The sequence below is a fragment of the Cyprinus carpio genome, chromosome B13 (genome assembly GCF_018340385.1).
Source record: "Cyprinus carpio isolate SPL01 chromosome B13, ASM1834038v1, whole genome shotgun sequence".
NCBI classification, from domain to species: Eukaryota; Metazoa; Chordata; class Actinopteri; order Cypriniformes; family Cyprinidae; genus Cyprinus; species Cyprinus carpio.
Window position 1 is genome coordinate 8,350,509 of NC_056609.1, and position 12,531 is coordinate 8,363,039.

Below are 12,531 nucleotides of genomic sequence, written 5' to 3' on the forward strand. Positions count from 1 at the left end.
GCGATGTGCGTGGGTGTGATATAGGTGAGCTCAGATGGGAGAAACTGTATCTCGTGTTTGGTTTCATACGGATTATTTTATCAGAGAATATTTGTTTTCGACATGACTTCATTTAATAATAAACACTTAAAGCTTTCTTTAGATATAGCTTACTGTATTTCTCATGTCATTTTCGTTCATTTTAGTGACTGGTATCAGGAAGATATTCGCGGAGACTGAGAATGCAGAAAGCGCACCCAATTTGTTTTCTTTATTTTACAAAAAAAAAAAAAAAATTGGGAGTGTAGGCTATAAAAATAAAACTTATGTATTTTTTTCTGTCAATATTAAATTAATGAAAGAACTATGAGTTTCTCTTTGTAGTGAAATTTTAAGGTTTGATATCTTGAAAAGTAAAGTAAACTTGAAAGTAACTTGAAAGTAAAGTAATTAGTATTCTGAATGCAGTAATCAGTAAAGTAATCAAATTACAATTTTAAAGAAGTAATTAGTAATTTGTAGTGGATTACTTTTTTTAAGTAACTTACCCAACACTGATGATAACACTCGTTGCACTCTCTAGTGAAGCTCAACCATGTCTCGTCCCATTTGTCGGTATTTGTGATGTCACAAATCCCAGAAAATATGAGTTGTAGTCCAAACGAGTCGTTCATTGTAGTTTTTGGAAAGTGATTTCTGTTAAATAAAATATCTCCTTTTGAAGTGGACTTTGAGCTTTGAGCTTTGTCACTTTGCAGATCTTTTTTTATGCTCAAACAGCAACATTACAGACCAACTAAAGTTGAAAAAGCATAATAGGACCCCTTTAAAAGAGACATTTTTTATTCACGTGAAGAACATTTTAATAATATAAAGAGCCCTTTTTTCATTACAAAGAACCTTTAGTGCGATGTATGGCTCCATGGATTTTAAAGGTTCTTTGTGGAACTGCTGATGTCAATAAAGAACCTTTATTTTTAAGTGCACACTGATAAACTTGAGTTAGTTCACAGTGGCCCATGCATTTTCACTTCTGCACAGCATCACACCGACAGCACCTCCCACACAAACAGACACATCCCACACTAACCTATTCACGTAAGCAAATATGTTCCACGCATCGGCCTCCATCCATTGCCCTGACATCAACTGACAGCGAGGAAGATGAAAATTTAATTCATCTTTTCTTCTCGTCACTCTCTACAAGAACACACCTAGACACTCGCACAGCCCTCTTCACACACTTGCATGCAGACATTCATCAAAGCATCAAAGGTGCTTTGTGAGATGCACAGCAGGAGTAGGCCCACACAAAAGGCGCAGGTACAAGAGAGCGAGATTGTGTGTGTTTGATAGGAGAGCTTCGGGTGACAGCCGGTGAGTTGAGAGGTGGGGAAGTGTTGCATCCATTCAGGTAGGCGAGACGATGCTGTCACTTATGCTTTTGGTGTTTGGTGTGTGGGAGAATACGTGGAGTCTGTGTGTGGCGGCTTCACTTCCTGTTTTTTGTCTTTTTTGGGAGACAGACTAATGGGATATATGCCAGCAATGTTTGTGAAATGGGAGTTTAAGCTTTCAGAATCAAATGTTTTTGTATTCTTAAATTATTTTTGTCCTACAGTCAACATGAAATCCAAATTGACACCATTTACTTTCTTAATAAATGTCCCTGATCTTATTCAGGATGATTCATTAGTATTCATCCATTTTATTTTGCCCCTGAAAAAAAAACTTTTTTTTTTCTTTTCTTTTTTTTTTGAGCAAATAACATAATTAAAATTAACAACCTCTTCACCCTCAATCCATTCAAATCCGGCTGAAGAAATTTCAGGTCCATCATTCATTATATTTTTTTTTTTCTCACTGAATATAAATCACAAGAAAGGGTTCCAGGCAAAAACCCATTCATCTTCTTGAATTGATAACATATAAACCTAATTTATGTTTACATTTTATATTTTAAATAATGTTAATTGGTTTTTGGAAAAAGTCTCTTTTGCTCACCAAGGCTGCATTTATTTGATACAAAAAATAATTATATATTGTGAAATATTATTTCAATGAAATATAACTGTTTTCTATTTGAATATGTGTTAAAATGTAATTTATTCTGATGCAAAGCTGAATTTTTTTATGGCTGGCTAGAATTTACTTGAGATTCCTGCAGTGCGCTTTCAGAGTTTCTCTGAAACACTCCACCTTCCCCAGCTCCACCTTTATAGATCTGTTACGGGTTATTTTATATGCTGTTTATGCAGCAGCAGTATGTCTTAAATACTCACGGTACCATATTGCCATATGCACTGGAGGTAGCAAGTTCCTGTACTTGCCTGTTGCCAGCAGCAGCAATAATCTACAATTACAGCAATAACCAACAGCAGCAGCAATTCAGCAGCAGTGTAGCAGATCTACAGTATTCCGCCAAGACCAAATACATTAACACTGTCATTTCCATCACCATGCTAAAATCTTCAGAGAGTTGTCATGATTGAATTACAGTTACTTATAAAGTAATTGCGTTACATAATTTAAATAATTTCAACAGTTCTAAAATCAATATTGAATTTGAAATCTAAATTAACAGTCGTGGCGCATTCACTTTCAGATTTTCCTGATGCACAGAGAAACCTTAAATACTCAGATAAAGATAAGACTAAAATCAGTTGAATCTAAAAAGGGCCTACTGTTATGTGTGTACACTGACAATAACAACAAAACATTGTGCTTTTGTAAAATAAACAAAACAAGGGTGCACTTTCTGCCGTCTCAATCTCCGTGAGCAACTTTCTACGTATCACAAATATGAACTGAAACTCAGCGAATACTTAACATGGAGACATCATAAAATATGTCTATAGAAAGCTTTCTACTTTTAAATGAACAAATTCAAATAGAAAATGATTATTCTCTGATTATGTAGCCCATATGAAACTAAAGCGAGGTACAGTCTTTTCCGTATCTGAAAGCTTGTAGTATCGGAATTTACCTCAGAAGGCTTTATTCAGTGGATGAGATCATTTCTGTAATTTATTCTTACCTACAGTAGTTAACGTTATTTTTTACATAAATCTGTACATATTTTACTAGTTGGGCTTTTCCTGAACATCTTGCCAAACTGAAATGTATTGTTTAACTTTTCTTAATCTTTTTTGTTATTCAGATATTTTGCAGACTATTTCTATTTGTTAACCAAAGAAGGTTCTTTTTTATATATATATATATATAAATGTTTAAGAATTACAGTGTTTTAAAGCTAAAAGGCTAAACCATTTTATGTTTAACTCAAATTGAAAGAATAAAGAGTTTAACTTCTATTGTGAATACTGTTTAATGCCATCTTTACGAATAGCTTCAGAATTAGATTGACTTTAACGGTTATCCACTAATGAACCCATTGAATTCATTATTTAAATGTTTAAAAGATGAGGACGTGTTTTAGGAGATTTTATAGTTTCATATTTACTTCAAGCTCAAATCACTATATGTGAAGGACACTGCAGCAGATTTTTCCCATCAGGGGATACTCGCCAGCATCTCTGAAACCCAAAAGCAGAGTAAAGGCGAGTTTTTTTCTGATCTGTCCGTATGTGCCTGTGTTCAAGTGCTCTCACCAGCGTCACATAATCCAGACGGAGAGCGGAGGTCATCCGACCGTCTGTGAGCCGCTACGGAGAGCTGTGTGTGTAATCCCGGCAGATGTGTGAATACAGCAGGGAGACCGCCAATGTATAATTTGCGCCTGCTGCTTTCGGAGTGAAGCCATTCCTTCTGGAGTCTCTTGCACTGATTACTCAATCTCCAAGGGCACCTTGGAAATTCGCCTGTGCAGGCATGAAGAAAAGACTTTGATTTGATATACCGAGCAGTTTTCCATCACGTAGCGATAGTGGCTCTGAACATACATGACCTTTGAGATGGCTTGGCTTCCGAAAGGGCTTGTTATTTCCATTGGTGGTTCATGAGGGTATTTTCCAGACAGGCTCATATGTATATAAATATCAAGTATTCTGTAAGGAGTGTAATATTTTTTTTTTTTTTTTAAGTGAAATACATCCTTGTTATGGCATATGGCCCGTTTATTCAGTTTTTTTTTTTTTTAACTGATATTTTAACTAAAGTTTCTCTTCGCCTGTTGCATAAACCACAAGCAGGCTTAATAATACACTAGTGATACTGATACTGGTTTACTTCTGATAATTATAGGTTGTTTTTGTTTGTTTTTTTTTTGTAAATATTGTGCAAATTTAATTTATTCTCCCTGTTGTACAAGCATTTTGGATGGAAATAAATTATATTTCATCATGTGAATAGCGATTCTAAATGGTTATTTTACTAATCAGAGGATCCTGTCAGCTTCCTCTGGTACTTGCGCAATGATCAAAACCTGGGTTTGACTGTGCATGAAAGAAAAATATTATATTTTATACACTAATTGCATTGCATGCACATTAATAAGTCAAGTGATTATTCATGATCATTTTAATTATGTTCATACAGTAAGTGAATATATGCAAACATGAATGAACAGTGGAGTTAATCTTGACTGTGTGATGCTCTTAGACATTGGACACTTTCATTTAAAAATGATTTATTAGCATGTAAAATGTGCCATATGTATATTATAATAGATTTATTAATAATAAAAAGGTGGAATGACAGTCACCTTTTACAGTATATGTACATGCAGAAATAAACACACACAACTTTTATTTGAAGGGTGAATGCACACGCATACAAATGTAATGCACGCCCTTGTGCTTTGTGCCTCCAAGGAAAAATTTAATTGCTTCTTTTCATTCATATCCACAAGGCTCTTGGACAGGGATGAAGGGTGCCAAAATGAAAAAATAAAAGCTGCACAAACACATACTCAGTGACTGTGTTTTACCAGTAGTCGATTATGCATGGAGTCAGTCATGTGAAAAGAGCGTAGCTTCGGAATACCAAACACATTGATAAAGCAGACCCCGAAGGCTTATTGATTAGAGCAGGAGGCCTGTAGTGTAAAATGGGATTTTACAGAATGCAAGGCTGCAAAACAAACCGCTGCTGCATGTCACACTGACTGTATTAGAATGGAGTTCCCTGAATGAGAGAAAGAAATGCAGCATGCAAACTTCCTGAAAAAAATAAAGATACAAATAGTGATCACATGACTGTACAGTTTCACAAAATGCACAAGATTATGCAGAAATAGTTATGGGCTGTGCGGTTCTGGGGTTATTGAGTTGCATGTTGAATAATCTGAAGTAACAGGTCAAATATTGTATTTATTTTTTATTTATTTTTTTTAACTACATTACCAGTCAAAAGTTTTGGGACAATAAGATTTTTAATTTTTTGTTGTTGTTGTTTTAATAAGTCTCTTCTGCTCACCAAGCCTGCATTTATTTGATCCAAAATACAGTAAAAACAGTAATATTGTGAAATATTACTTAATACTAATTACTTAATTACTTAATATTAATTACTTAATATTTTTAATGTACTTACTTACTGTACTAACATATGTAATGCATTACTTTGAGAAGTCAATCAGTATATATATATTTTAAAGAAATTAATACTTTTATTCAGCAATTATGCATTGAATCCATTAGACATTTATAATGTTACAGGACATTTCGGTTTCCAATAAATGCTGTTCTTTTGAACTTTCTATTCATTAAAGATTCCTGGGAAAAAAAATTATGGTTTCCACAAAAATATTAAGCAGCACAACTGTTTTCAACATTGATAATAATCAGAAATGTTTCTTGAGCAGCAAATCAACATATAAGAATGATTTCTGAAGGGTAATCTGACACTGAAGACTGGAGTGGTTATGCTGAAAATGAGCTTTGCATCACTGGGATAAATTATATTTTAAAATGTATTCAAACAGAGAATGGTTATTTAACATTATTACAGCTTTTTGCTGTATTTTTGGCATTTATTTGTTTATACATTTATGTATGTATATATATATTAATGCAGCCTTGGTGAGTATGAGACACACTGACACACATTCAGAGTTGGTCTGATATTGTAACTGTAACACAAACGAACCTACACTTGCCAGCCAGTTCTCCAGCATGACCGGCTACAGATCAGGCCAGAGCCTTTGACCGACAGCCTTCAGGTCAGTGCTGATATACCTGATCGATTAGGTGAACAATTGCCAGCTCTTATCTTGTCAGTGAAGGCCCAGAGGAGGCGATATGGGAGGCTATCGGCTGCTGCTCTCTGCACATTGTCTGAGTCCCAGCTGATGAGCTCCACCATAGCATTTAGGCAGCCTGCTCCAATAAAGTATCTCCCAGGGAATTTCATTCACCCCCTTTAAACCATCTCACATGTCTGTGATCACTTTTGAACTTAGCCAGGGTCAGAAATTAACCACGGTTCAAGGAATGTGCCAAAATGCCACAATGTTAATATGGGGGCAAAAAGTATCGGCCTGTTGCAGTATCTGTATTCATAGTCTAAGAAGCAAGTAATGTTTTATGTGTAATAAGTTTAAATGGTTTTTGAAGAAACATTAAAATAAGCTTAAACACACACACACACACACACACACACACACACATGCGTAAACAGATGCGTTTTCAATTGCGTTTTGAATGTGGATGAGATACAGTTTCGCTGAGATGCTGGGGGAAGGATTTCCAGTTTGTACTATAGGGGTCAAGACACTGAAAGACCGTCCATCCAATGAAGAACTGTTCACTCTCTGAGAAAAGGTACAAAAGCTGTCACTGGGGTTGTAACAAAACCGTATTTACCCCTAATCGGTGCATATTAGTACCTTAAAGGTACATATCACTACCTAAATTATGCATATTAGTACCTAAATTGTACATTTTAGTGCCTTTTGAAAGGTCACCACCCCATTAACAGCTTTTGTACCACAAACTGTCTCCAGAAGGCCTAAGAGTAGAAAGCAGGAGAATGAGGATGAATCAGATCAGCTAAATATTGTGGTGCAGGCTTAAAAATGGTAATTATAATTATTGTACTGAGTGTGATAAGCAACCAGGTAGGAGCCTGTGTGTGTGTGTGTGTGTGTAAGGAATTAGGAATTACATTAAATTGACTTCAAATTTAAGAATATTATGTGTATTGCCCCCTGCATAATAATGTTTCACTATAGAGAAGAAATTCAAAAGTAACATGAAATGTACATTTTATAGTGTTGTTGATGCAAACTGGGACTTGTCACGTGTCAAATCCTTTATCGCTCCACCTGGACGCAGATGCAGTGAGTGAGATGTGTGTGTTTGTGTGTTGCAGTTTAATTTTGTGGGCCGGATCTTGGGCCCGCGGGGGCTCACAGCCAAACAGCTGGAGGCAGAGACAGGATGTAAGATCATGGTGAGAGGGAAAGGCTCCATGAGGGACAAAAAGAAGGTAAGAGCTACAAACATACACACATGTACAAACATTCACTAACACATACTTATACACTTATAATAAACACACATGTACATAGAGACAGAGAGTGGCATGTGTGTACATTTTATAATAAGTATAGGGTAACAAAGCACTTATAGGTTCATTTCAGGTACAAGGTCCCAATTATCCTGAATTAACCCCTAAATCATTTGCAAACTATTAGTTTAAAGTTCATTCAAATCTGTAGTCTCTTGGTAATACCTTAATATATACAAATACTGATTCTTCAGTAGTAAAGTCATTGTTTATGGTTATTAGGAGAAAATATTCAAAATTCACTTTAGATTAGGTCACGAAAAACTAAATTGCTATTAAATTAATGAAGTGTTTCTAACCTTTACTTGATATTTGTTCAATTAAATCATAGCAAGTTTCCCAAAAATATTTTTAAAAACATTAATCATAAATGTGTAGCAATGTATGCTATTACTTAATAACTTTTTCATGTTTTCATGAACCATATATATATTCAGATCCCTTAACCCTATTCCTAATCCTAAATAGAACCAGTTCATATATATATATATGAATAACAGTTGTTATTAACAGTTGTTTACCTGTTTTAATTTCGTTGTGAGATTGTGTCACTTACAGAATCACAGTCTTTATTTCTCAGCAGAGACAATAACATGTTGTTGTTTCTTTTGTGGAATGGATATTATATATATGACATTTTCCACTTTTTTTTTTTTTTTGACTTCTTTTACGTTTACGATGGTCAGGCTATCTGTTTACAATTTAAACCATATAGCACTGCAGTTCCAGAGCATCATGTTAATTGATGAGTGTTCATTTTGGAGACACACATAACACATGCATGAACAATCATGACAAACTCACGATCACACCAGATGGAGGAATCTGATTGGATGGTTTCGTCTTCACACATCCATATGCTTAAACATATTGCTTATTTTGAACATGCACTCAAAATTAACTCGACGTTTGTTCGGATGAAAGACGCACCGGCGCTCGCGATCGGACAGAGTTACATGCGTACAGTTTGTTCGAGAGTAAACTAGACCGCTCCAGTCTGCACTGCCCAACAGGGATCCTTTGCAGGGAATAACAAGCCCTCCCCTCACTCCTGAGAGCCATGGGCAGGTGTTCAAACATTGTCCTTGGCCCCAGATGAGTGGGGGCTGGATCCTGTGGCCCTGCCAGGGCTCCTCTCCCAGTCGAACCCCAGTCAACGTATGACACGCTGGGCCAGCGACGCCGGGGCGGTGGGGGTCACGGGATGGTCTGGAAGCACGGGGTCACATGCACTGTCCATCATTAACACTTGAGCAAACACACATGTTCACATGAACACAAACACGCAGTTTATTATCATTGGGATAATTGGTATTTTTGGGAGCAGAGCACAGTACGCCTGCACTACTACGCAGATGTGCATGATCACACACACGCGATCACATATGTATCTGATCTGGAGGCGCATATGTGTTTCCATAAGTTGGGCAGGACTCATATTTGGACAAGTGCTGGAAGCGGATAGTTATCCGAGCACATCCCGGGTGACCGTGAGGAGGATCCAGAGGAAAATAAAATAAGTGCTTTGTGAAAAGCACTGTTGTCATCTCCAGCGTTTCATGCACATCTGGATCGGCTCTGCATCCTGTCAGAGCGCAGCTGGTCGTCTGCGGATCAGATCTCAGCTGCGTGAGAACTGGGTCTATGGCACAAATGCGATTTTGTGAGAAGTTTGTAACTGACAGGGTCAATTGAAGCTCTTGTGCAAACATTAACATGTGTGTTTAAAGGTTCTGCTGTCTCAAGCTGCTTCGGCAGATAGTGGAAAAGCTCATGCCAATGTCCTTTGTTTCTCATGATCTCTTCACCTCATAAGTTGCATCTGTCATTCACTATGATTATATATCTAACATGCCATGGACGTCTGATGCATGGCCGTAGCCAGGCTTTGAAAATTAGTGAGGTCTGGGGTGGGGTTAGGAACTGTGCTGTAATAGCCCCTACAAATACAACTCATTGTAAACACTAAAAACTTTAAAACAGACGGACATGTAGATGTTTGTGAAAGATGTTTTCTCTGTTTTGGAGGGATGAACATTGTTAAATAATACTGAGAAAAAAAGCATATTACTAATCAAAAATTACGTTTTGATATATTTATGGTAGGAAATTTACAAAATATCTTCATGAAAAATGAACTTTACTTAATATCCTAATGATTTTTGGCATAAAGGAGAAAATTATAATTTTGACCCATACAATATATTTTTGGCTATTGCTACAAATATACCTGTGCTGCATTTGACTGATTTTGTGCTCCAGGGGCACATATTAGTTACTGTGCTAGTTTTTATTATTATTAATGATTTCTTTATAGATGATTGGTTTGTCTTGTGCACTTATGGTTTTTTGTAGCATGATTTTGTGAAAATGTAACTACTATACTGAATGAAAGAGCATAGACTTCTTCGTGGCTAGTGTTTGCATATTTCATTCATTCTGTGACCTACTTGTTCTACAGATCTGTGTACTTGTGTTAAATGCTAGATAGCATTGATTAGATTATTAACAGATAATATCATGATGTTTTTTGTGTTCGCCATACCGAATGTGGAATCCTGTCCATGGGCTTTTTTGATTTCTGTCAGTTTTAGTCCCGGTGATGCAGTGTTGCCATATATTGCTATGAAAACAAATAAAAAACAAAAAATAAAAAAATAAACTTTTAATTAGTTCAGATAATTAGTAAATAAGATAAGACAAAGATATCACTAGCCCTAAACTGTAACTTCTTACTTTATTAACTTTCTAAAGCGTCAAATTAAGCAGACAAAAGCAAGTGAAAATATGCTTATAGTAGCTGGAACTGGCAACACGGTGGAGGCTGTGCCTGCACCCTCTCCCAAGCCTCATTCACTCCACCAGCATCCCGCAGCAATGGTTTTCATACCACTGACTCAAAACATTTTTGCAAACTATCTAAAGTTAATTATACATGCAGACACTCATATGAGGAGTTTTGAACAGCAAATTAGTCATTCAGAGAACAAACGATTGAATGAATGAATTACATTTTAAAATATATTCAAATAGACAAATATTTAAAATTGTAATAATATTCTTTATTTGATTGCTTATCGAGTAAATGCAGCCTTGTTGAGCATGAGAAACTTTATTAAAATATTTAAAAATCTTATTTACCTCAGACTTTTAAATGGTGGTGTATACTAATACATTTTATACAATATTTCAGGTTGTATAAATTAACTTTCTTAAATGTTATAAAATATTGGTGTTTATTGTTAGTTTATGATACCTAATGCATGTCAAAGCACTGGACCTACAGACTCACCCTAGTCCTAAAAGAATACTTTTTTGTAGAAATTAAAAAACAAACAAACATTATTATATCTATAAATAGATTAAATTGAATGTTATTGATCAGAAAATCTAAATTAATCAGCCTAGCTGATAAATATATTGTCTATCAAAATAAAAACTAATTTTAGCTGTTGTTAGTTTCACTTAAGCTGTGTTTATATGAGTGTGAATGTAGAGTGGCATGTAAATGAAACATGACACGAAGGACAAGGATGTTTGCCTGAGACAGGAATAATCTAATCAATTGCATAGAGGTAGAATAAGCCAATAAGTAGCTCCTCATGGAATATGGATCCTCAGGAGCAGAACGAATGCCATTCATGAAAATCTGCAAATCCTTGAAGTGTTAAACTGCAGCATGCAATATGGCTCATTATTTTTTGTTACAGATGTGATACCTCAATAATGCAGCTGGTTAAGGAGAGGGATTTCTAAAAGCAAAAGAATCTCTCTTGAGTGACTCTGTTGAGATTCTAAAGCCATTCATTCTAATTAAACATTTCTATCCAAGCAATATATGAATTGCAAGTATTTCATTCAATTATAGTTCATGTATTACCAGTGACCAATTCCTTTTGGAGAGCTCGTAAGAGTGTGAACATTTATGTTTCATGTCAAAGCTCAGTTTCTAGTGAAGGGTTTGCGACTGTATGCATTCTTCTGACATTTTTGCCATTTAATATTTTCTCCAGGTATAGTAGAGGTGTTTGAACAGCAATTCCACAAGCAGTTAATGTCTATTAGTGTCATTATTATTGGTGAGGAGGTGATTTTCTCTCTGCCTGCTCCCGTAGTTCATGCACTTATAGTTGTTGTTGCAACAGCAGATTTCGTAGTTCATGCACTTATAGTTGTTGTTGCAACAGCAGCTTTCAGCAGTGTGTTTTTTGCTTGTTTATTCATACTTGTATTATAGGCCGTGTCTAACCGCACCAGTCCTCAAGCAAAAAACTCTGCATCAATTGGATATTGTCAGAGCAACGCAGTAAGTGACGTATGTTTCGCTCTGCAGAGTTCAACCTGCACGCCCTGGACTGGAAGAAGTAGGAAAGTAGTGTCATCTTTGCACTGTTTAAAAAGAATTAAAGAATTTGTACTTATAAGCACGAATAACATTTTTGAGAGAAACACAAAAGGTTGCATGTATATACGAACACAGTTCTCTGTTTAGGATTAGATCTCGACAATAATGAAAAATAAATCTTATCGCATTTGTCGGCCCTGTCTCAACTTTATTACACGGTTGCAACGCGACTTGCTTGTTTTCATCTGAGGCTTCAGAGAAAAAGAGATTGTGAGCCTTCAAGACGCCCATCTTAGTAACCGCAGATAGCCTGTCCATCATCGATTAAAGCCCGCCCTGGCAATTTGATTGGCTCGGCCTTCTGGAGCCGAGCATAATTACTCCTCAATGGATCGAGTCCAGACCGAACTTCCCGTCCAAAAAATGTTGTGGGCGGGGTTCGGGCTGGCACCCAGGCTAGCATAATCTCATAAGATACCATGAGCATTTTCGCAGTTAAAATGTTTGTCATATTGTGGATGGCCTTTAAATATAATTTAGTTAGTCTTTTTCTGTCTCACCTTTGCCTTAAGCACAAATTTGATGTAAAGGAAAGAGACAAGGCAACAATTTTTTTTTCGCCACTCAGGGCAAGTGTTTTAGTGCTGTGAGCATCTATCCAGCACTCATTTACTGATGTACTGTATCCATATCGAACATTCATCGCTGTGTCAGATGTGTAAACACACAATAGTTTC

General features: G+C 36.1%; 1 protein-coding gene across 4 annotated transcripts in view; it reads left to right on the top strand.

The window, feature by feature from the left end:
• qkib (QKI, KH domain containing, RNA binding b) overlaps positions 1-12,531 on the top strand; it is a 98,851-nt gene that overhangs the window by 41,510 nt on the left and 44,810 nt on the right. For all 4 annotated transcript variants that reach the window (XM_042736339.1, XM_042736342.1, XM_042736338.1 and 1 more), the window contains exon 3: positions 7,252-7,368. In XM_042736339.1, the coding sequence (XP_042592273.1) occupies positions 7,252-7,368 (117 nt within the window). The remainder of the gene's footprint in view (positions 1-7,251; positions 7,369-12,531) is intronic.